The sequence below is a fragment of the Hesperophylax consimilis genome, chromosome 9 (genome assembly GCF_061612785.1).
Source record: "Hesperophylax consimilis isolate HC1 chromosome 9, BYU_Hcon_1.0, whole genome shotgun sequence".
NCBI classification, from domain to species: Eukaryota; Metazoa; Arthropoda; class Insecta; order Trichoptera; family Limnephilidae; genus Hesperophylax; species Hesperophylax consimilis.
In genome coordinates this window covers 35,818,763-35,845,915 of record NC_142844.1, presented here as the reverse complement: position 1 = coordinate 35,845,915, position 27,153 = coordinate 35,818,763, and the positions used below count along the sequence as shown (strand labels likewise).

Sequence of the window (27,153 nt, the reverse complement as noted above, 5' to 3'; positions counted from 1 at the left end):
AGAGCTATAGTCATAAAGAAGAAAAAAGACATTGATATTGAGGTTAAAAAAGCCTACACAACTAAACCCGGAATAGCTGAAAGAAAGAAGGCTGATCTAATGGAACTGATCAACAAAAACCACATTCCAAGGTACTACAGACCTTTTTACGAATTTTTGTAGATTTAAGTGTTAAATTTTTTTATTTCATTTACTCAGATTTTATTATTGTTAAGTGAACTGTGAATTCAGAAATGCCTTCCTGGCATTCCTAAATATTTAATAACGTTATAATTGCTAACAGTTGTGAGTAAAAGTAAAACTACAGATATTAGTGTCTGGTTATAATTATAATATTTTTTTAAATGTGATTATTACTTGTATTTCAGCGAAAGTTACACAATAACTTCGCTAAAATATCTTTCATTTTGTAAAATAAAATACAAAAAATACAGAGATTTCTACGACAGAAACGTGTCTTAATTAAAATGTTCCATACATTTATATTACAAATTATCAATAAAAACGTAACAATACGACATAACTTGTAAAGGTTTAGATTTTTATTCAATTTTTTTTCAAGAAAAACGGTACATATCTGTTTGTTTTGCAATACTGCAATTTTTTTACAAGAATAACGCAACAAGGAGGACCCTTTTTTAAATAAATAATCATAATAAATTTAATAACTGACATAAAGGTCTGAATGCAATTTGATCCAAAAAAACGAAAACCTTGAAGTTATGTTGTATTGAGCTGAATAGTCTAAACATAAAAATTAAAAAGTTACAGGCATTTTAAATTCAAATGCGTTTTATCACAAATTGAGATTTTTACTTTGTCACGTTCTTGTCGCAAATGAGCGACATGGTCTTTTTATAGAGATATTTTCCCAGGAGTAAACGACTAGTTATGGTAGTGCTATTTGATAGTAGTGAGAGAGATCAGAGAAGGGAAGGGAATGGAGAAATAAAGAAGAAAATTAGTGGTGGGAAGGATACTTTCTTAATTGAATGTTATCTTGCTCTCTTGCTGTTGAAAGACCACTGGTTACTGTTACTGGTGGCGGTTTTTTCTAAAGTATGTTTGTACAGTAAACTTAAATTTTTTTTAACTCTTAACAGCGCGTTATTAGAATTCAGTGCTAAAAAATCTACGCGTCCGAATGATACTCGTACTGCCCAAGAGCGAGTCTGAAATGAATCCCAAATCATTTAGGTGCGTTATAAATATCAGCACCTATGGGATCTTCCGTCATATTTCTTAGGTTCGTTCAAAATAAACTAGAAGCGCCAACGCGGTAGATCTGCAAACATTTGGAATCTACTAGCTGTTTGAGTGCGCAGCACCTATGAGATTTATCAACAACAAATTTGTACGGTGTGGTATTTTGCTAGTATCATTTTTTTTATTCATAATCTTAATTATGTAAATAATGTTTAATTTATTCATAATCTTAATTTTTATTCATATGTTTTAAGTTGTTATTAAAATAAGTTAATTACTGAAGACGTTTCTGTTTTATATTAAAAACTGACAGTTTGTTGGGTAAATTATGTTTTCCGTATTTAAAACAATTTATTGTAACCTACGACATTATATTATTGATTTCAAAAACAATCTAAAACTTCATATTCTGAAACGGTTCCAATTGGCTACAACGACATTATGACATGAAAATGCCTTCATTATCGTTACTTTTAAAAAAAAAATTTCGAGAGTATAGAAAACAGTGAAAATACCCTATTGGTGATGTCATTCTCTCACCGGGAGCAGTTGGGACTTTTGTGCGGTACTCCATGAAGTCACGCAAAGGACCTTGTTCGGCATTTTATTCAAACGATTTTTTGCGTTGAAAGTTTATAAATAAATGTAAATCGCTTCGCTAATTCTATACCAATATAGTAAGGAATTAATAGTATCCATGATCGGATATCTTCCTTTGTCAGTTGCTTGAACAAATACCGAAATGGTCTTTTTTGTGATTTGCGTTCAGTCTGAAGGGCACAAAGGTACCGAGTCCATCGACTCATCTACTGTTTACTCTCCTTTGATCCGGGCCTGACCTGGTGGCAGTCGGCAGGGCCGGAGCTGGGGTCGGCAGGATTGTTTGCATATCGTTATTGGACCTGGCTGATTGGCTAAGGTCCCATCCTTTGCGTTTTGTGAGGGTACCTACACCCACGTCTCGAAGGATAAGATGGTGGAGTTGCTGGGGAGACAGTACAAATATGAAATTATGGAATGGAATTTTTTGGACAAAATTAGATACCTATAAGCATAATCGAGATATACAAAGACAAAATATTTAATAAATATTACAATTTCTTGTAAAATCAATACATACATGTGGTTACCTAATGGTTAAAATATAGTGATGCTTAAAAACATACAAACTTAACTTTTTTTTAAATTTCATACAAAAAGTACTTTTTTATACGGCAACTATAGTTTCATCAGATATGATGTAAGATTTTCACGGCCAAAAGTATTTTTGTTATTTGTTTTTGGGGTGTTATGCCGTGTTTCGCTAACTCCTTATTTAAACAACGTTACAGTGTCCATCATCGGGGCAGATGTGTTCATCAAATCATCAGGCTGTTCGGACAACGTTACAGTGTCCATCATCGGGGCAGATGTGTCCATCAAATCACCAGGGTGTTCGTACAACGTTACAGTGTCCATCATCGGGGCAGATGTGTTCATCAAATCATCAGGCTGTTCGGACAACGTTACAGTGTCCATCATCGGGGCAGATGTGTCCATCAAATCATCAGGGTGTTCGGACAACGTTACAGTGTCCATCATCAGCCTGATGAACACATCTGCCCTGATTATGGACACTGTAACGTTGTCCGAAACGTTGGTTAAAGAAGAAGTTAGCGCAACACGGCATAACACTCCAAAAACAAATAACAAAAAGACAGTATTTTCGTTTTTTTTTAAATTCGTCTTTGTAATTGAATTTCATTTTTGTTTTCGGTAATGAATGAATGCAAATCTTGGAAGCGAAAATTAACCCACTTCCCGATATTTGATCAAGCTGTAAGTCAGCAGATAGCGTCGTTGTCAATGACAATGCATTCTGTCAACTTTTGTTGGCAATCACGTACATACACGTAGAAATGCTCGCATTTTTCTGAAATTTGATGACAATACCGCAGTTAATAAACTAAATAAATGCCAGTCCTACCCAATTGGTTATTAGCCTGGTTGACTCCAGTCACTGGGAAAGAAGGTAAAATCCTCAGTCAAACCAAAAAAGTATTTAAGATTGAAAAGAAATTTTAAAAGTTCACAGTAGTTTAAGAGCCTGTCCCCGGGCAAAAAGGCTTAATCCACTCTAAAGCTAAAGCAAAAATCTTTGAAATTGGCTACTAACCGGCCCACTAGCCGACAACTAGGTTTAAAATTGAAAATATATGTATTACTAGTGGGCACGGGCAGACGTTGTCCTTCCACAGACTGCCTTTTATGTAAACCCATTTTATACAGACCTAATTTTATGTAGATCGCCTTTTATCTAGTCGCACTGTTGTTGGAGATATTTTAAGCATTTGACATAAATAGAATACATGCGCAAGTCACAGGCATCGTAGATATTGTGTTGACGTTTAATTTGGTATCGATCATTTCAGCAGATTGTGATTATTGTTCAGTGCGATAGAAAATAAATAAAAATGCGAAGGACATCGCTCTATACTCTTAAAAATGCCTTGAAGCATATGTCTGATAGTGAGATAGATTGCCGCAAGCTGGAACCAATCATATACATTCACAAAATGTCATTGAAGTCGGTTGCGCAGTTTCTGAGATTAGCGTGTATGAACACAGTGATACGTGATTTTTATATACGAGTATTAAGATAATAAAAGAAATTGTTTTTACGGGTTGATTTTTTTCGGTATTATTCGTGGAATTGGTTCGAAACATACTTAGATTTATAGTTTTGATGACTATAAAATAAATTCCATTCTCCAAGAACGATTATTCCAGTTTGAAAAGCTTCCATAAAGTACCTTCAAGTTCCTCCAACAATTATTCCATCATAGCTTGCTTTTGAAATGCGCACTATCAAAATAGAGTGTCAGAGTAAAAAGTATCCGAAACACCATTCCCTCACTACGAACCGTCCATATAAACATTCGTCCCCTTTTACAGATTGGCTCAAGAAATTAAAAGCTGTATCGGATAATTAAATGGATGGGTTTTGAGCTTTAAAGCACGTAGTGCCCGGCCAACAGCGCTAACTTCCTCACGGACCGGTCTTTGCCTGGGATTAGTTCCTTGTGATTTCATGGATGGTGTCTTATTGATTTTAGAAATGAGAGAGATCACTTTGTAATTAATTAATATTTTGACATCCGCTGCAGAATTTTTTTGCCGCCGGTAATAATCTGATCAGTAAATTGCATTAAAATCATTCGAAACTTTGACAGTTTGTACCAAGGTATTTCGGCTAAAACGGATATTTTCAAAACAGATAATATTACATTTGTTGATAATCATTAATTATACGAAATGTTCTGTAAAATGAAATATAAAATAAATTAAAAAAATCATTTTTAATTAATGCGTTTTTTGAATAATTTTAAATTAATATACTACAAATTTGTATTCCAGCGTCAAATTAATGCCCATAAATTTTTTTTATATTTATAATTCATCGTATTTACAAAGTAGGTATGGTATTTAGTGTAAATTATTTAGTTTAGCTAATTGTCATAAACTCACAAATGATTGCCAAAGTTGCCTCTGAAACCATAAAAAATAGTAGGAAATGCATTTTATAATTTATTCACACATATATTTTACAGACATTTACAACATTATCTGAGTATGAGAAAAAAGGGTACTAACACTATCACATTCACTCATCAAAAAGTTGGCAAGCTTTTTTCAGAAAATGAGATGTTTCGCTATTGACTTTATTTTAATTAATAAATTATTAAATATTTTAGGAGCAAGAAAATTAAACTGTGACTGTGCCATTGAGGTTTTTGTTGCTGGAATAATTAAGTTGGATTGGTTGGAATATCTTGTGTTATAGATTGATTCAATAATATTTTTTTTTGTAAATTTGAATGTGAAATGAGAGGTTATAATTTTTACATATAAGGACTTTATATTAAGAACTTTCAAGTCATTAAATAAATCCTTTGTGGGTTGTATTATGTGCTTTGTAAATAGTCCGTATTATTAATTTTTGGGCTTTTATTAGTGGATCTAATATAGTGTTAGAGCATCATCCCCAGACAATTATACCATACGATAAAATTGATTGACACAAGGAAAATTATACTGTTTTAAGTGTATTTTTATTTAGTATATTTCGTGATGATCTGAAGATATATTATGCAAATTTCCGTATACGGTTTGTGATTGACTGTGATTGTATAGTATGGGCTTTGCATGAATTATGCGATATTACGCCACACGGAACAAAATAAAGATATTCGCCTCAATTGTGCCCATACTCACTTGGGAAGAATGAAGTAAGAAGTAGACAGAACCGAAGTTGGTGTAAGTTATGTGGTGAGGGAAGCTGGGAGCTGGTACTGATGCTGAGAGCCGGGAGCCTCTACGGGTAACGCGTAACTTACTCCAACTTTAACGAACCAACTTGGAGGACTTGTGCGCCGATGGAATATTCCACGAAGAATATTACACTTTCTGCATGGTATTATTCTTTATCCAAAAATTTTTCAGTATTTTTAAATCTTTATGTAGCTAAATTCTTTGCAGTATCGAAATTTTATAGTAGTGCAAATGCAGCCGATAATTTTTTTTTTTCAGTTATGAAAATTGCGCTCCTTTTTTCAATCATTTAACCTTTAGTATGCTAAGACATCCACTGTAGTATGGTATTTTGAAGCACAATTAATTTATTTTTATTCGCTTGACAAAAAATTTACATATCTTAATATTATTCTAGCTTGTCATTTTGTCACTTGCAAACATATTTATTTTATATGTGGAAATTCCATGTCAAATATAATAATATTTAATTTTTATGGGAAAGGACTATTTTTATAACTTAATTAAATATGGGACTGTCAGTTAAATTTATTTGATTATTAATTATGTTTAAATTATTACTAATGACTTTTTTAGTAAAAATGCGATTTTTGTTAATTCAAAAATAAAAGTGGTGTATTACAAAGTGTGTTTTTCATTTAACATTAAAATATATTATAGTATAAATCGGAGACATTATATTATTTTACCACTAATAAACAAATCATTACACATTATGAAAGCATTTCATCCAACTTCGTAAAAATACAATCAACAACCTTAATGGAAGATTAGCATTGATTCCAATCATAGACATATGAATATTAGTAGACCTGCCCTAAGTGATTAAAAGCGTATTATCCCCACTCCCCATACCGGTTCCATTGGAGCCGGCTGTGCTCGCGTATGGCCTCAAGTGAAATTTGAAAACGTGACGTCATCATTCTTGTGCGAACTATGGTCGAGGCATCATCGGTTCATTTTACGAAATAACACGGCAAAATGTTGACTTGTACTATGAAAACTTGTAAAAATAGATGTGAAAAAGAGAATAAATCTAATTGTCGTATTACATTCCATATATAAGCATTATTTTACTTTATTTTAAGCATATTCACATCGTATAATATGAATCAGTTGTTACTATCACATCGAGAAACGTCTGGACGCGAAACACAAAGCTGGTTGGTTGCTGGGAAGTAAATTATGAACATTTATAAAAGTGTCTTAACTAAATACTTAAACGAAATATTCGACTCTGAAAATAGAACCGAATTTTTTTGCCGAATTTGGACTTCGCGAATTTGTTCATAACGTGGCGAGTAATTTGCGCTCCCATGTAAAAATGTCTATTCATTCAAAAGCAGATTTTACTTTTAAGAAGTAAATGGTGATATTATAATGCGAGATGCCTATGTACTGTCAGATTGATTTATTGACGAATCACAGTCAGCTTCACTCCCTTCGTTCTTCAACAGTTGATTTTACCCCTCGCCATTATCTTCTCGTCTATTAATTCCTATGTCTGTGATTCCAATGTAATTAAATCGGCGCATAGTTCTAGTTCGGTTACATTACACTTGATGCGTCACCGCAAGTGCTTCCTAACTTAACCCCGGCAAACTTCTAAGATCAAGTCGCTATATGCCGCCTCTCTTACCCTTTCATCCCGGCAGTTGGCAGCACCCGCACCTCACCCCATGCAGCATATACCTACATAGCCACCATCCACCTTCCACATACATTAATATTATAAACCTAGGCTCCTGCATATCTTACCGCAGAGGGCATTACACCAATCAGTTCCCACCTATCACCAGACAGTGAATATATCAGAACTTCCATTAACTTTCCATAATTTTACTTCCTTTTACTTTGCTTCATTGAAATATAATTATTGTAAATTAGCTATTTGCATTCGTTGATTTTGAGCTACATGGCAGAGCAATAAAAGCCATAAATCAACTTCTATAGATTGATATCTTCTGGCTAAAAAATTGGTCCTAAAAAACCACAGATATGCCAATACATAGACAGTACAATTCTCATTCGGAACCTACTTATTATACTATAAACCAGAGAAAAAAATTGAAAGTTTATTCCATAGATTTTCAGAGTTTATCATTGGTGGATATAGTTATGCAAACATATGACATCACAATATTTCGGTTCCAATTTTCGATCGGAGTTATACCCCCCTGATAAGAGCATAAATAAACCACTCACTAGATCGATATCTTCTGGCTTTTTTATGAAACAAATTGGTCCTAAAAAACCATAGATTTTCCAAAATATAGACGATAAATTCTTATTCCGAGCCTACTTATTATAATATACGCCAATGAATTATTCCATAGACTCTCAGAGTTTTTCATTGGTAGATATAGTTAGGCATTCATATGACGTCACAATATTTCGGTTCTATTTTTCGATCAGAGTCAAGAAGCTAAAACATTTAAGTCCAAGACCGGTAAAGTGCAATAATCAAATGTCATTTATTTTTTAACAATACTCTGCGTGACAATTTTTTAGCTTTTCGATATTGTGAATTTGTGGAAAAATCATTGGAAAACGATATCATACAAAATCAATCGATCAAAATCTGTATTAATAAAATTATTTTTAACCGAAAAATATGGAACTCCAGTTAAAAAAACGATGACCTTTAAGAAATCATATAGAACGACTAACGCTAATTTTGGCGAAGTTTTATTGCGAATACGTTAGTCGTACAGATAATTAATTAACTGATTAAAAATTCTTTTAAAAAGCACCCTTTTTTCTTATGCAGAAACCAAGGCGCAGATTACAACATAATACCTAATACAGCACCCTTGAGGTTTTTACAATAGTATAATATTTATATTATTTGTAATATGATATTGACTAATTTCATCTATGGTCTGTTAGCGATATTTGCGAGCACGGTCAACAATTGTAAGAATGGCCGTCGGGCCGATAGAAAAAAATTACCCTCCATAGTATCAGAAAAGTTTCGGTTAACTGTAATATACACATCTTTATAAATATTGTTCTTCATTATGAAAAATTAATTGCTTATTAACCAACCGAGTAGAACTAACGAAGTTCTTAGAATTAAAAGAAGTCGGATACGCGGTGAGTTGAATCCGCTCGGGCCGTTGGTAAAATAAACGTAAACGAAACACAACTAATTAACTTCCTTTTATTTTCGAAACGGTCTCAGTACATATTTAGGTGAGTATTTCAAATCGACAGAGTCAAATCATTAATATTTTTACGTAGCTGTTCGACTTTTAACTTTTCGGAATGACAATTAATAGACAATATCTCCAGTGTATCGATTTCTTATTTATTGCATTATCAATTTTGTTCTGGCTATCAACAGCGTGACCGTGCTCGGAAAATCATTTTAAAATCATCGATAGTTACGCTTATCGACCCCATAGTGTAAAGTTATCGATTTCACTGTGCTAGCCGTTGCAAAAAATGTGTGTTGAGATTCTAAAAGTATTAAAACTGGTAGGTACCTACTTGCTATTATTTAAAATCTAAACTGTAGGCGTCAAAAAACGAACTATAAACTGAATCAATTTCAAGGATAACAGAAATATAGCCGATCGCAAAACGGCCGGTTTTTATTGGGCATATTGCTTTTGTGCTTTTGAATGAAAAACTCTCATAACTCAACAAAAGAGGCAATCTGTCTACGGTGAGGAAAGATCCCAGCGTGTATCATATTGGTTTTTATAATGGATTCCAAGTTGACAAAGGTTTCAGAGTGATGGGATATATGGCCGGTATTGTTGTAGTCACACGTTTCACCGTCTGTACCTGTAATGTACAATCCGAATTTAGTTTATGTCATCTGGCAGGGATTAAATCATTTTTTCTGTAGATGGGTTGTAATTTTTCACGTGAATGTGATTTATTTCTTCTTGATTGATTTATTTATTCTTCCAGACAGCATAAAACAATGTGTTTTACAAAAAAATTTCAAAGATAATGTAAACATTTGGATCAAAAATAAGAATAGGGCCTTAACCCAAATTCGCAGTTATTGAAGTCACCACATTATTGAGCGAATAAATCTTAATACAAATATAGGTATGTTCAAAGGTATTAGGAACTAACACGAAATATTCTGCCTCAACACAGGCTAACCTAGTGAGGCGGTATTTGAGAAACTCAACTGTAATTTTATTTTCTTTTTACCTTCACAATATTATGTATGTATTTTTCTGTTAATTTTATAACCTTAAATATAAAAGTTATAAATCAATGTACACCATACTATGTAAGTATAGTTGTAATGTGTAAACTTTCCTAAATAAAGATATTATTATTATTTATTATAACACCCAATTTTTTAAAATCATCGATAAACTTGTCGAACTCCGTTTCACGTTTATTATGCCAAAATATTTATAGCACTTGGTTTCAACTTAATTACTAGAAGAACAAACTATTTATATCAGGGGAAATGTTAATAGATTTATTAAAGCTCCATTTTTCTCAATCGAAGTTAAGTTTAAAGGTTAGGAAATGCGCTTAAATTATTAACATATGCCAAACTAACACCCAAATAACCTATTTTGTGCATGGTTACTTAAACCCTCGACTTAACTAGTTGTCTTCATTAGATATTTATGTTAGAAAGTATTGTTTTTTTAAAGAGCCTTTGCATGCAGCGGAATCCGATAAATTTACCAAATCATTTTGCTTGAATCGTTCCAGATTCAAGCTATGTTAGGTTTTCAATAAGAAATTTTAGCTCCGCAAAAAAGAGAAATCTGGATGAAATTCCACGAACCTAATCTATCGACCTGTATAATAGCATGGAGCGACATTGCAAAAATCAAATCTCGGTATTGTAATAGCTGCCAAAAGATGCTTCATGTCATTTATATTCTCGTAAAAATACTTAAAAAAATCTAAACTTATGTCTTCATTCAACAACCTAGCGATTTCGTAACGTAAAAAACGTAAATTTATCCTTTTTTTTCCCAAAATCTGAGTACAGTCTCAAAAATATAAAATAATATTCATTACTTTCAATTGCATTTACCTTATTGAACATTACATGTTTTATAAAAAAAAAACACTGCATAAATTGCCGTTAAACTAGTGAATTTGTGAGCGCTGTGGAGGTGGGGGGGATAATTTCGCTCCTATTGTTTCATCGCAGAATAGTTTCTGCGACTTGCATCTAGTTTCGTTTCGGCTACCGCTGACCGTAGACGTAGGGTAGACCGAGGCTATTCGGATCACTTTTTGTGTTTTCTTGAACAAAATTAAAACTAATACATTTTCGAAAAAAAAAATTATTTAATATTAAGCATTTGTCATTTTTATATGTTTTAACTTTAATGATCAAAACATAAAGTAACTTTAAAAAAACATATGACTATTACTGTAGACCTCTCCACCGATCCGAATCACCCCATATATATGTGGTGATTCGGATCAGTGGTGGGGCTACTCGGATCAAACCCGAAAAAATAGTTAAGTATGAAAAAAAAACAAAAACCAAAAATAGTTTTTAGAACCCATAACTTATATGAAAGTATTATGACACTTATTACACTCTTATTGGCTTACACACCGCACAAATAAAAACTTTATTAAACACTTTCTTGTCGTAACATTTTTTGTGGCACCATTCTTTGCAAGAAGAACATTGAATCCAATCTTCCTTTCGAGGATGTACAAAAGCTTCATTGCAATAAATGCGAAACCACTTTCTTGAAGCCGATGAAGAAGCTGTTATGGAAGATTTTTTAACTTTAAGTCCCGGGGTACCTTTTCCTTTGAACTGTAATTTTGGGCGGTTTTTGGTGGCATTCCAATCATAAATTCATCCTTCTTACGTTAACCCTTATACAGGACAAATGGAGGTATGAATGATCCAACTGCATTCATATAAGCCAAAACAGTTACATTTTGACCTCGCTCGACACTTGTCATTGATACGGACGATTATTTAGGGGCATGCCGGTTTCGTCCATATTATAAATGCATTCTGGCCTTCCTTGTAATTGACAGTCTCTTATTACCTTTTTCAGTGTGTCATAAAAATTTTAAATTTTGTCTGGATCTATTCCGTTAATCTTTGCTCGAGATAGTCCTTCTGGTTTTCTTATGGAGAGGTATGTATGAGGCGTAACGATGAAACCAATCTTGACCTGTCATTCCAACTTCTGAATTAAATCTTCGTTGAGCTTGATTACCAAGACGATTACAATAATCAAAAGCGTATTTCCTGACCATTTTTGGAGTAATGCCGAATCCACGTTTAGATAAATAAACCAATCTTTCCGCAAACTGTTTTTCAGATTCAATATCTATTGCAGGTCTTGCTCCTGGATTAGAGATGATCCCGGTGATTGAAGTCGTATGTCTTTGTAATGTCATGTATGGGATTCCGTAGCTCACAGCAGCACTGCGTAATCCCATTTCACGGGATTTTACTTTCCTAACGGCTTCATCCATTGCAATTTTCTACCATGATTGATTAGTTGTCTTTTTCACATAATTGCGCACCATCTGTTTCAAATAAAAATATAAAACAATTAACACATCGAACTTTAAAAACATTCAAATATGATCCAAATAGCCCCCCCACCGTCGGTCCGTTTAACCTCACATTTATTAATATGATATTTACTCAAAGTAAAGTACAAAATCATACAAAATGCAATTTATTGCGCTTTAATTCTGTTTACTGTGCATTTGATTGATAAATATATAACATATGAACATGACTAAATAGCTTACCTTTTCAGAAAAACACTAAGAACGCAGAGAACAATATTACATCAGGCATTTATTGGAGACGTAACTTCTACGATCTTCACACATATCGATTTTTAGCAGTCAACCCACGCAATCTGTAATATCGGTAATTTTACTATTATGGCATCCGGTAGATGGTGAAGCTATGTCTAAATTCTTTCATTCTCATTTGGTTACAATAGCCGAGATATATCCATATTGCTTAGCTTGATCCGAATAACTCACCTGATCCGAATAGCCTCGGTCTACCCTATTAGAATCCTTGTCCGATTAAATTTTAACACATATAATTGTTGTTGAAAATGAATGCAAATTACACGAGAAGCAAAATTTTATGTCCAATATTCGGGGCACCAACTGAAATGAACTCTCAAGTGTTACCTACTGTCTCAGAAGTGATTAAACATTATTTGTTCTTACGATATGAGCGCAATCTTAACTCTACAAAAAACCGTCAGTATTCGAAATAAAAAGTGTTATATCTGCAATTGTTGAAGGAATTTTGAAGCGCGCTTCTATTCCCATTGTTTCACACAATCGAGTGATGAAACTGATCCAAGATCATTATAACGAATACTTAAAACTTAAAAATTGGCCAAAAAAAGTGTGCATTATTATGTTAAGTTAAATTCTTATAAAATCAAAATGAATAAACTTTTCGATATTGCTTCATTTAAATGTAACAATCTGAATACGTGTTCCTGCGAAAAGACGCGCAAGGCACCCACCAAAGAACAAGCATTCCTTCAAGACCAAAGATCCTCGAGAAAAATGATGCTGGGAGCAATAGACACCGACACAACAAAAAAATTACATCGGAAAATGAGGATGCAAGCTCGTTTATCTGAACTTGCTTCGAAGGTCAGCTCATCTACAGAATCAGCGACAAAACCACGTCAACCCCTTTTTGATGAAAACCAATCATTTTCTTCACATTCTTCGCAACCTCCAGAAAATTCCCGTATGATGTTAAAACTCCCCACTTTGGCCAGAATCTGCGATCAGTATGGTTTGTCAGACAGGTCGGCATCAGCTGTTGCAAGTGCTACATTACAAGATTTTGACATAGTAACCGAAGACGACTCTAAAATGGTGATTGATAGGAGCAAACTCAGACGAGCTAGACAAACGTGTTGCACTTCTTTAATAAAAACATGGCAGATGTCGTCGGAGTCAACAAAAATTCGAGGTCTATATTTCGATGGAAGGAAGGATAAAACACTGTCTCAGAAAAAAATAGGGGATAGATATCATCGGAGAACGATTTCAGAAGAACATTATTCCATTTTATCTGAGCTGGGGTCTCAATATGTTGGACATGTTACACCATCATCAGGAACTGGCAAAAACATAGCAAAGAGCATGTTACACCATTTAAAAATGAACGGTTTTAATTTGAATGATTTATCAGCGATTGGATGTGATGGGACTGCTGTCAATACAGGCAAAAAAAATGTAACTATTAGATTCATGGAATTGGAATTAGGTCATCCGTTACAATGGTTTATCTGTCAGCTGCATGCAAACGAACTTCCCCTTCACCACTTGTTTCAACACTTAGATGGTGCTACAACAGGACCTAAAGGGTTTTCAGGACCTATTGGAAAACTTCTTTCAAGCAGCTCTAAAAACACCGTAATAAATTATTCACCAATACACTTTGAGATGCACAAACTCAACGCAGAGGAATTGAAAAATTTGAGCACGGACCAAAAATACTTGTACGAAATATGTTTTGCAGTTACAACAGGTCACTGCCCACCAAATTTAGCAAACTGTCATCCAGGTAGTATTTGTCACTCACGCTGGTTGACGACAGCAAACTCAATACTTCGATTATATATAGGAACAACTAACCCTTCAGTGAACCTAAAAATTCTTGCTGAATATGTTGTTAAAGCATATGCTCCGACATGGTTTGAGTTAAAGAGGCACCCTTCGTGTAAAGATGGGGCATTACATGTTTTTACTATAATAAAACTCACCCGATATTTGGGCACCGATCTACGAGATATAATTAATCAAGTAATTCAAAGAAACGCCTATTTTTGCCACCCGGAAAATCTGCTACTATCCATGATAATGGATGACAACCTTATTGTAAGAGAATTGGGTTTGAGACGAATATTAAAGGCGCGAGATAGATGTCCGAGTCCATCTGTTGTTAGAGACTTTATTATTCCAACAATAAACTTTTCAGCAAGTAAATATTACGATATTATCAACTGACAGGAATGCGAAGTTACACCGCCACCGATACTATCCGGAATCAGTAATGACGACCTAGTCAAAATGATAAATAATTTCGGTGAAGAAAAAGACAGTATTGAATTTCCCAGATTTCCCTGCCAAACTCAAGCAGTCGAGAGGTGCATCAAATTAGTTACCCAGGCATCGTTGTCTACAGTTGGGCCTGAAGCAAGAGATGGATTCATTCGGGCGACAATAAAATCTAGGCATATAATGCCCAAATTTCACACCAAATCTCATTTCATAACACGATATATATTATAAAACTTCGATAATAATTAAAAAAATTCTCTTTGTTAAAGTATTTTATTTAATAAAAAAACATGTTTCTCAAAAACACGAAAAAAACAATAAAAAATCAATTATCCTCTTCAAAAAACAAAAAAAAGAGACCCCGCCTTGAAACTATGGTAATTTTATTTTTATTTTCACATGTGTTATGCACCTTATTAGCTATAAAACCCCTAATAAAATTGTATTTTTGCTATGAATATCGCTTGTTTATAATGCTTGGCAGAGTTTTCAGCGACTTTTTTCATACAATTTTTTTTTCTAAATATAAATGTGCTGGTTGTTGAATAAAGGAATGTTTCGATCGAGTTGATTTTTTTAGACGAAAGAGGTGTTATATAAAGGCAACTTTTTTTTGCTATTACAGTACTGGCATCTTTAAAAAAAAAAGTCCCATACAACGTCACTCCACCCTACAGAGATATTTTAACGTAGAACTGCTAAGCGTATTATTTTTATTACTATCCCATCATAACCTTATTGAAAACCAGTATGATTTAGTGATATTAATTCGTCTAAAAGTATTGATCGCTGCAATTTTCAGTGAATTTTCTGCCAGAAATCACCATTTAGCATAATATTTGTTCTACATTTGACAAATCATTAAAGAAAACAGTTTTAAAGGTAAACGTAACCCACGTTATAATCAACGCGTTTATAGATTTTACTTTACTTTAATTATTTTATGAAAATACACTTTTACCAAGTCACGCTTAAAGTATTAAAGCGAACTATTTGTTTGCGCCTCTGCATAAGCATAACTTACAAAGGTGTATTTTCATAAAATTATTAAATTAATACCGTAGATTATAACGTACGTTACGTTACGTTATCATCTCCGTGAAATCAATCGTGAGTATAATTCGGGGGCTGTTAAAAATTGGGGATGATCCTTTTTGAATAAAAACTGGTTTTCTTGATACCACTTTACATTTATTTCAAACTATTGAAAACAGGTACAATATTTATAAGGAAACTGTGCGAATAACACTGCTACGATCGCTCTGACTTATGAGCTTGTTTATTATCGAGTTATTGTTGAGAAAAGAACCCAAAAACACATAATGCGAGCCTTTTTAAAGACTTCAAAACCCACTACATGTAAATAAAACACTTGTCATTGTGATGTCTAGCAGTAAAAATGAAACCTGCTATACCGACCAAATTGACACTATTTTCTAAGCAAGGACTCACACCATTTTGGTTAAACGTAGTAACTTCAAATTTCTAGACTACAGATGTCGGTAGCCTGCAAAATTGAACATATTGCCAGGGGGCGGGATTCAAAAATTGCACTAAAATTTTGAATGATAATCTATTTAAAAATAAACTATAAACCAAACAGAATAAACTAAAAATTCTTAATCTAAATATACCACAAAAATACTAACAAAATAATTCAAAATAGCAGAAATTAACAAAATAAAACCCCCTTTTTTTTATGCCCTGCTGGTAAACTTATAAATTTAACTGTATAAATGCTGTTGAATTACTCTATTAATTAACTAAAAATAACTAGAAAATTATTAATCCTATTAAATAACCAAAAAAAAAATTCAAAAATGACTAAATTACACACGTCTGCATACTAATTTTTACATATTTAAATAGTTCAATAACACAAATAATATAGTTCACACTGAACACAACACAATTATTGTTCCTTTTTTTTTTCTTCTTTCTTCTCAGGTCTTCTGCTTGATCCATCCAAGGTGGAGTCGAGAAGATAAGCATCATAGTGTAATGTACATAATCAATCCTTGGTAAGGTCCGGGACGTCAATTACAGGTTTAGTGTCTGAATCCAGGGGCATCAGACATATCTTTGTGATGGGCCTCACAAAGACTCCTTGAGGTGTTTTTAGGGTAACAACTCGTATTACTCCATCCGCTCCAGGGTGTGTATGCAGAATTCGGGCCATTTTCCATAAAGGTGGAGGTAAATGATCTTCCTTTAAAATCACCAGATCGTCTTTTTGCAGTGCCCGTTGAGTGCTGGTCTGCCATTTAGTCCTCTTTTGTAGTTCCATGAGGTAATCTTGCTTCCATCTAGACCAAAAGGATTGAATTAGCGAACTGATCCTCTGATATTGAGTTAGTCTGTTGTCCGGTATCGCCCGGACGTCTCTCTCAGGAATGATACAGGATTCAGTGCCTATAAGGAAATGGTTTGGGGTAAGAGGTTGGTAATCATGGATGTCGTCGGATAAGGAAGTTAATGGACGGGAGTTCAAACAGGCCTCAATCTGACAAATTAAGGTATATAAGAGTTCAAATGTTAATGAAGAATTGTTAGTGATTCTATATAAATGGAATTTTGCTGATTTTACTGCTGCTTCCCACAAACCTCCCTGATTAGGGGCTCGAGGGGTTATGAACTTCCACTCAATACCTCTGTTCACTAAATAATTTTGAATATTGTCGTTGTTTTCCCTCAAGCTGGTGTACAGCTCTTTGAGTCTGCTGCTAGCTCCTTTAAAATTACTAGCATTGTCGGAAAAGATCTTTTCAGGTTGTCCCCTACGGGATATAAACCTTTTTAAACTGTTCAAAAAAGCATTGCTAGATAAATCCGAAACTAATTCCAAGTGAACGGCCTTGGTTGAGAAGCAAATAAAGATACATAAATACGATTTTGCGAGGGAAGCCTTCCTCAGCGTCCCACTTTTAATTAGAATTGGTCCGGCGTAATCTATTCCGGTGATAGCGAAAGGACGACTCGGCGTAATTCTTTCGGGTGGCAAATTTCCCATGATTTGATGACCGGTTCGGGGACGACATCTAAAACATACAACACATTTATGTAATATCTTTTTAATAGTATTTTTACCAAAGATGGGCCAAAATTTTAATCGTATTTTAGCTAACAAAGCTTGAGGTCCTGCGTGTAGGTTTACATAATGGTAGTGACGTATTATCAATTCAGTTAGCTTATGTTTAGCCGGCAAGATAACTGGGTGTTTTTGTTGGTAAGATAAATGTGTAGCCAAATTCAACCTACCGCCTACATATATTAGACCATCATGTAAGAAGGGATTAAGAGATTTTAAATTACTTTTCTTGTTGACGATGCCATGGTTTTTTAATTCTTTCAATTCCTTTTGAAAGGCGTGTATTTGAGCTGATCTCAATAGACATTTCAAGCTTGATTCCAATTCAGCCACACTTAAATTGTCTGAAATTTTACCCTTAACACTTCTGCAGTTATTGACAAATCGCAATACATACGCAGTAACTCTTTTCAATTTAATAAATGATGAGAATTTTTCAAATATCTCCCATTCTTGAATATCTGTGGATAATAGAATATTTTTGCCTTTGAGTTCAGGAGGGTTTGAACACGAAATATTTGATATAGGCCAAGCGTTGACTCCCTCGGTCAACCAACTTGGTCCATTCCACCATATTGCAGAATTTATCAATTTATCTGTAGTGGTTCCTCTTGAAAGTATATCTGCTGCATTGTCGGCTGATGATACATGTCTCCATAGATCTGGATCACTAAGTTCTTGTATTTCGGCTACTCGGTTTGCAACGAAAGTAGCCCATCTCGTAGGTTGACCTTTCAGCCAGCACAACGTTATCATGGAGTCACACCAATAATGTGTGTCGATCTCCACTATATTTAACGCTTGTTTTACGTTTTTAATTAATTTAGCCAGTAGCACAGCACTACAAAGCTCCAACTTGGGCAGGGAAATACACTTCAATGGCGCCACTCTTGATTTGGACGTTATTAAATGTGAATGCCGCTTACCGACATGGTCCACCGACACCATGTAAACGCAGGCTCCGTAAGCTTTCTCAGATGAGTCGCAAAAACCGTGTAGTTGTAGATATGTAGATTGCCTGCAAATAATTTTTCTTGGTATTTTCAACACATTTAGTTGAATTAATTCTTGAAGGTAGGACCTCCAGGGTGCTAATATTTCATTAGGCAATGGATCATCCCACGCTGCTTTAGACTGCCATAACTTCTGCATTATCAATTTGGCTACAACTATAATCGGTCCTAGAAGACCTAATGGATCGAAGGTTGATGCGATGCAAGATAATATCTGTCTTTTACTCTCGGTTCGACTTGATGGTTTCATTATTACATAAGAAAAATAATCAGATTCATTATTCCATATTAATCCTAATATTTTCTCAGTCTTTGGATTGTCAGTAATAATTTTTTCAGAATTGCCTGATTCGGCAATCTTAGCTTGGCCCGACTCGGCTGACAACTCCAAGACATTGGACCTCCATTTCCTCAAGGTCATCCCCGCAGACAAAAAGATGTTGATTAATTGCTCTTTTAACTCTCTACAGGATTCCATGTCATCTCCTCCGGTTAACAAGTCATCCATATAGAAGTCATTTTCTATGACCTGACTAGCTCTAGGAAAATTTATATTGTTATCCATACCAATTTGCCGTAGACTTCTAGTGGCTAAGAAAGAGGAAGGCCCCAGACCATATGTGACTGTCTTCAGACGGTAATGCTTGAGCACCTCCTGCGGCGACTCGCGCCACACTATCTTCTGCAGGTCACGGTCCGCTTCACACACATTAATCTGGCGGTACATCTTCTCGATGTCAGCCGTCAGTACTACTTGATGTTTCCTGAAATGCAATAGTTGGGTGTATAAGTCCTTTTGTATAACAGGTCCTGTCATCAAGGCGTCATTGAGAGAAATTCCATTTGAAGTTTTGGCGGAGCCGTCAAAAACGACCCTCACTTTAGTAGTAGTGCTTGATTCTTTTATTACAGCGTGATGAGGTAAAAAATAGGATTCACGATCCCCCTTTGACTGGTCACACACCTCCATATGACCTAATTCCTCATATTCACGCATGAATTGTATATATTGTGTCTTCAATTCGGGATTTGACACAAATTTTCTTTCTATATTTTTAAATCTTTTTTCAGCAGTGAGCAATGAGCTTCCCAGCTGATCAATGCATGCTCGACGCGGTAAACTTACTACGTATCTACCGTCGTCTTGTCTAGTATGAGTACTAGCAAAACTGGCTTCACAAGCCTTTTCTTCATGATTTAGAATCTTAGTGGGATTAATCTCCTCCAATTTCCAAAATTTTTCTATTTGGTGACTTATTTTATTTATAGATAAATTACAACAATCTGATACAGGCCTTTGCTTTGGGTACATGTGGATTGGTCCTGATATGATCCATCCCAGTTGCGTACGTTGAAGTGTTGGTCCCGATTCGAGTTTCAATCTATCGTTGGTTAGGATTTCCCAAAAGCTCTCCGCGCCCAACAGGATGTCGATGGGTGCAGCTATATTGAAGTTCGGGTCAGCTAGCTCCAATCCTCGTGGTAACTTGAAGTCTTTTTTCGCCATTGTCACTTGTGGTAAATTTGTTGTAATCTCCTGTAAAATCAGACATGATATTTCACTTTTATAATCAGTATGAAGCGAATTCATCTCCACTGAAATTCTCTTTTTTATGTGAGTGATGTTATTATGGATCCCAGAAACGGGTTTGTTTATCAATTCACATGGTAAATTTAATTTATTAGCAAATTCTGCTCTCATAAAATTTGACTGGGCCCCTGAATCAATCAGAATGCGGGCTTTAAAAATTTTATTGTTACTACCCACAACTCCTATGTTGGCAGTTGACAATAATATTATTTTTTCTGCTTTATCCGATGCAGAAAAATTCGATACTGAAACCTCGTTATCAGCATCCATATTGGAGGCCTCCCGCAGAGGTACCTCATTGTGTAGCAAGGTGTTGTGATTATCTTTGCCACAACGCCTGCAAGAAAAGGTTGCCTTGCAACTCTGTGCCTGGTGACCCACCTTTAAACATTTAAAACAAGCTTGGATTGATTTCGTAGCATCAATCCTCTCATGTAATTTTAATTTTAGAAATTTTTTACAATAATAAATATGGTGACCTTTCTCGTTACAATAAATGCAGTTGTTAGCCTTTACTGCTAAAAATACTGATGAATCTTTTTTGCAATTATTGTTGCCTAGTTGTGTTTTATGTAAGCTAGAAAATTTTTTCTCAGAAGCGTTCATCAGTTCCAGTACTTGGGCTCTAGCAGATAAACATTTTAAGAATTCCTTTAACGTCGGTAATTCGTCTTGTAATATATATTGTTCCCAATTTTTTCGGGTAGCTGTGTCTAATTTATTTGATATTATATAAATAACCAATGGATCCCATTGATCTACCTTGACCCCGATATTTTGTAATGCCTTTAAACTAACGTTTGTTTCATCAATTAGATACCTCAATGCTGCAGGCTCTTCTTGTTTCATGTCTTTTAATGAAAATAGAGCTTGGATGTGTTTATGAACGGTAGTTCTTAAATTTGCATAACGTTCATTTAATAATTCCCAAGCGGAAATGTAATTTAATTCAGAAATTTCTAGATTAGCAATTATCTTTAATGCGTTTCCCTTTAAAGTTGATTGCAAATAAAAGAATTTTTGTACGTTGCTTAAATTACTATTGCTATGGACTAAAGTCTTGAAGGTTTCGACGAAATTAACCCAATTTTTCTGATCGCCATGAAATTCCCGCAATTGGAGGTTGGGTAGTTTAATTTCCACCTTACTTTGATCGACGGATTCGATCGTGCCTTTGGCCGTTGCCAAAACTGAGAAATATTGGTTTTCGAAAGCTTCTCGTTGACTATAATTTTCAATTTCGTCTGAATCCGGTAACATTTCAATTTTCTGTTGAACTGCTTCGAATTCATCTAACAATGATTTCACCCGCTCATATCTTAATTTAATTTCATTTACCGACAATGCATTTAAGGAATCCGCGAATCGGGTTAGTTTTCCTTTGATTACGCCGCGTTTGTTTATTAATGACTTCATATTTTCCATTTTTAATTATATTTTGTTAATATCGGTTGACAATTATTTTATTTTAGCAAACACCCGTTTGAAAGAATACCACGACAATCTTGACAATACTATTTGAGAACACTATTCAATAATATTATATTCTTATTTTCAAGTGGGTAGTGATTTTATTTATAATATTGACTCTATTTAAGATTAATCTCGTTTAAATTACATGAGACCTGAATAAACATAAAATGGATGATAGGAAGGAAAGCACTGAATACTTATCTCAGATTTGCGATGTGGTCCACTTTCCTTAATGATTTCCAGTTTCAATCAATTTTGTATCCTTTTGGCTGCTGGTTCTTTGTTTTTTTTTTACATACAATCTCCTGATCGTAATCCGGTTGAAGGATCAAATGTTAAAAATTGGGGATGATCCTTTTTGAATAAAAACTGGTTTTCTTGATACCACTTTACATTTATTTCAAACTATTGAAAACAGGTACAATATTTATAAGGAAACTGTGCGAATAACACTGCTACGATCGCTCTGACTTATGAGCTTGTTTATTATCGAGTTATTGTTGAGAAAAGAACCCAAAAACACATAATGCGAGCCTTTTTAAAGACTTCAAAACCCACTACATGTAAATAAAACACTTGTCATTGTGATGTCTAGCAGTAAAAATGAAACCTGCTATACCGACCAAATTGACACTATTTTCTAAGCAAGGACTCACACCATTTTGGTTAAACGTAGTAACTTCAAATTTCTAGACTACAGATGTCGGTAGCCTGCAAAATTGAACAGGGGCCTCTCTATCAATGTTTTAGTATCTATTTATTAACTTGCTAGGTTGGACCGGCTCACGTGCGTCCGTACTAACCTAGCAGTATTTAAATCCAATTTATTTAAACTGTCTCTGACAAATTCGCTGTCTATTAAGAGGGAAGCGATGTTTTTACATCCGATGCAGTGCAGCCGGAACCTGAATACGGAACACGGAACACCCGCGCGCGTCGAATCAGGGAACGATTTTAATTTAGTTTTTTTCCAGTTAAACATCTGCAGCAATGATACACCTGAGTCGGAACAGTGCCAGCGAACAGATTCGAGTATACCTGCGCCAGGTGTGGCCAACCCATGCATTGATCAATATTCAAAAAAAAAAATATATATAGCAATAATATATATTTTCGCTAGCAAAATCGTGATTTTTTGGGTTACTACACCGTGTTGCACTTCCGTCTTCTTTAGCCAATGTTTCTGAAATCGTAACATTATCCATCCTCAGATCATGTGTGGACTGTGGTGAAGTAAGTCTTTTGTATTTATGAAGTATGTTAGTATGTAGAAATAATATAGTGTTGCCCGCGTTAATTTTCTAAGGGCCGGAATTTCAATATAATAATTATTTCTATTCCGGTTTCCAGCGTTTAGTTTTGGTGTAGCCAGGGTAGGGCGAAAATCTCCAAATACATTCAATACTGTGCTGTATAATTTTAGATTACAATTAGCCTTCAAATTTAAAAAAAAATAACAACAACAGAACCTCTTAGAATCCGGGCCTCATAACATATCTCTTCCTACAGTCCCTTCCTTAAACCGCTTCACAACGCTGCCCAACTTGATGGCGCCGTAGTCCCCCTGCCTTTACACTTACACTGTGTAGACAGGTGCGCTCTTGTGAGGTGTCACATATAAAAACATATTGTTAACATTAAACTTGTTTCAAATAGTTGTTGTAACCTTTTTCTGAAAGTTTGTGTTGAAAGGTCGAACATCCCTATTTTGGTACTATTCCAACCCTGTCGTGATAATAACATATTGCAGCCATTTGTGATGCAGCACTCGCTCTAATCGCCGCGGGTCTTCTCCTGCCGAGTGTGGAATACACCCCCTCTGGTAATTTTATCACGCGAGCGCCGAATTCGGTTATGAGATAAATTAGAGTACAAGTGGTACGGATTAATAGTAAGGGTGGTATAATGATTGGCAAATTGTATATTAAGTACAATAGTATAGAGTAAGGGTGATTTAATTTGTTGGGTAGATACATGATGCGATGGGTATGGCAGTGATTAAGGACTTAAATTACAATGTGATACGGAATGATTATAGAAAACACGCAATGATGTTAAGTTTGATACAATCATTGCTCGTAACTACTGATGTCACATTTTTTTTAATGTTCAGATGAGAGTAAATATGCATTACATTACAGACAATAAAAATCCCTACATAGTAATATTACAAAGAGTATATCCTGACCGTCTTTGTTCATGTTGGCCTGGAAGCACTTGGCGAGGCGACAGGCGCGGCATTGGTTGCGGTGCGTCTTGTCAACGGGGCAGTGTCCTTTCAGCTCGCCCCCCGCCTTGCACGTGTACACGCGGTTCCGGTGAATGGACCGCTTGAAGAAGCCGGAACAACCTGGAGGAAAATACGCAGATCAGGTACATAGGAAAAGAAACCCAACCAGAAGGAAAAATATGAAGATTATGTGGAAATTAAAATAAATCCAATTTAACCTAACCCAACCAGGAGGAAAACACGAAGATTACCTAAGAATAATGAAAAGGACAATATTATATGAGATATGAATAAAACTATGACGATTTAAAAGAAATAGAAACCCAAACTAACCTGGAGGAAAATAATAAGATTACCTTAGAATAATGAAAAGGACAAATTTGATCTAGTGGATTCTATGGGATCTAATTGAGCAGTAAAACATAGCCGAGATTTTGTAGGCCACAATGACTGCGATGGGCTGGCCATGTCGAAAGATTTTCAGTAGAGAGTAACGTAGAGGCAGACCGAAGAAGAGTTGGACTGATTACGTGAAAGAACATTGCCAGAAAGAACAAGTTGATACTGTAAAAGCATTAAACACCGCGTAGAATCGTTCTTTTGACGGATGGTTGGGAATACGGATTTATACTGAGAAGAGGGACTTACCGTCACAGCTGTATATGCCATAGTGTTTGCCTGAACTTCTATCTCCACACACGTTACAAGGAATGTCTAGAAGTCTGTCTCCTAAGAAAAGAAAAACATGTCTTGTATTATGGAAGCACATAGATCCATGAATCACATTTCAGTCATCGGTTTCCAAATCCTGATCGCCTAAATCTTGAAAAACAAATACGGATCGGAATGGACATCCTTAATCTATTAAAACAACGTTAATTGGGTCTGTTAATTACTCAAAACTAAAAATTGTTTTTTTTTATTATTAAGATCATTCTTCAGTAAAATAATCTAGTGAAAAAGTAAAATCTAACACGTTTAAAGTTATCTACCGATTTTGAGAGTAGGTAGGTACATTATTTTATTTTTTTAAATTGAAGTTTTCAAATTTACAAATTATAACTTACATACCATAGAATTTTATCTTTCTAAACTTAATTTGGTTCTTACAATCTTTTTTAATGCATTGATTGATGTAGTTTTATAGTTTCCGGCAGCGCGTTGCATATTTTATCCCTTGTTTTGCGTATTGGCTTTGTCATTTTTTGGTACCTAGTCTGATTTCATTGTACGTCTATGATTGTTCTCGTTGGACACAAATTTCTTTGAAAAGTATTCTGGTAATAGGTTTTTCATTATTTTATGTATATCTAATTAGAATTTCGTTCAAATCAGCACCTGTTTCGTTTTTAGCTAATTTAGCTCCTTTAAAATTTTAGTTACTTTGAAAATCTATCGCTTCTAGACTACTCTTATTGCTCTATTTTAGAGAATTTTCAACTTATTTTGTTATCTGTCATTACGTAAGAAAATAATCGGGGTTTGGGTATATCTTGTTTAAGGATGAACTGATGATTATAAACATATTTAGAAGTCTTTATTAACCAAAATAAATAGAAAAGAGTCCATTTTATCACGATTTTTTCATAATATGTTGTACAAATTAATACATTCCTAATTTTACTCAACACTGTTCCGAATTAACTAGTCTCCGTGGCTAATAAGTACAACTATTCAGAGAGTGGGAGAGTTGCAGAACAATGGGAGAAACGTCCAAGGATTCAGTTAAGTCCTGTATTAAAGGGAAGATTTGTACGCAAGAAGGCTTTCTTGCCCGCAAAGCCTTTACCCAAAGCTTATCTCTTAACTACAATGCTGATTAAAACACCACGGAATACAATATTCTGACACCATGAAATCATTTAAAATATTACATAACGTAAGGAATGGTTATTTTATAATCATATAAAATATTTATTATCATGTAAACATTTTTTTCTCATAAAATAATTTTTTTCTTTTCTTTTTAATCTTAGTAAGATACAATGTAAAAAAAATTCACGTGATAATAGTATATCGTGTTACAACCTTTTTTGAGAGTTTCCTGAAAAAAAGGCGGAGAATCGTGGTAAAACAAAGTATTTATATTACAGTTTTTCAGAAATTATTTAACTTATAGCAGAGCAAAAAAATAATAACAAAAATACTTAAGTAATAGAATATTATTGTAGTAGTTTTATTAAATAAATAATGAAAATAATATGGAATTTTCATATGTAGCAAACACTTTGTGGGTATACATAATTAGAATAAAATTACTTTGTTTTTAACACCACTTTATTGTATATATTTTCCGAACCAACCGATTTCGGTTCACCCTGAACCTTGATATAAAAACATGTTGTTTTTATATAACCCTAATGAAGGTTAGAAAAAATATTTATTGAAAATATCTACTATAAATTGTTGTTAAAAACATTGTTATTTTATTCTAATTATTATGAAAATAATATGGATGAGGATAAAAAGAATGCACTACGTACATTTAATATTATTACTGAAAATTATAATAAATAAATCATAAAAATTATTGAAAGAGTTTGTTGATTCTTTTAAATTTTGAATATTTTTTTAATCTAGAATTAACAGGCAATTGGTTACACCATTTAACTCCAATATATATTCATAAAATTGTTGGGCTTTGGCAGTGTTTCGGCACGGGGTAGTTATTGAGCCAAGAATATTTTGTGGAAAAGAATGTTGTGTTTTCATTATCAAAATAATCTTTGTAAAAGAGCTATTTTTTATAAACATTTTCCAGTGAAGGGACTAAAAAAAATTCTTGTAACAGTCCGGTAGTGGTGTAATCATTTGGCTTATTTCGATTTTTTTCAATGATTTCTAATTTTTATTATTTATTGAGTTAGTTTATACATTTGAATATAAACTAATATAAACAAGATCATATTTCATTTTGTAATTTTACATATTTTTACAATAAATATAACATTTATTTTTAAATACATTCATTCTTCCTTCATTCTTCAGACTTTCAGGCATTTCATCATACATTTTTAGTCATTTGTACATTAGGCAGTTCTGTGATTTTGTTTTTTTCATATGTGGCAATCTAATCCTATTTACATTTCTGGTTTCGTAATTATGAACATCTCTATTAAAAACAATTTCATCCTTAAAATATTTTGGCATTTGGTTGTTCATGATTTTATGTTCAAAAATTAACACATTAAATAATAGTCTCTTT

General features: G+C 34.1%; 1 protein-coding gene across 1 annotated transcript in view; it reads right to left on the bottom strand.

Moving 5' to 3' along the window:
• The window catches only part of dsf (nuclear receptor dissatisfaction), a 64,606-nt gene extending 39,889 nt beyond the window's left edge, over positions 1 to 24,717 (bottom strand). The window contains exons 1-2 of the mRNA XM_089635484.1: positions 24,597 to 24,717; positions 23,907 to 24,068 (exon numbers count right to left, since the gene is read on the bottom strand). Coding sequence (XP_089491610.1) covers positions 23,907 to 24,068; positions 24,597 to 24,717 — 283 coding nt within the window. The remainder of the gene's footprint in view (positions 1 to 23,906; positions 24,069 to 24,596) is intronic.
• Positions 24,718 to 27,153: the final 2,436 nt, after the last annotated feature.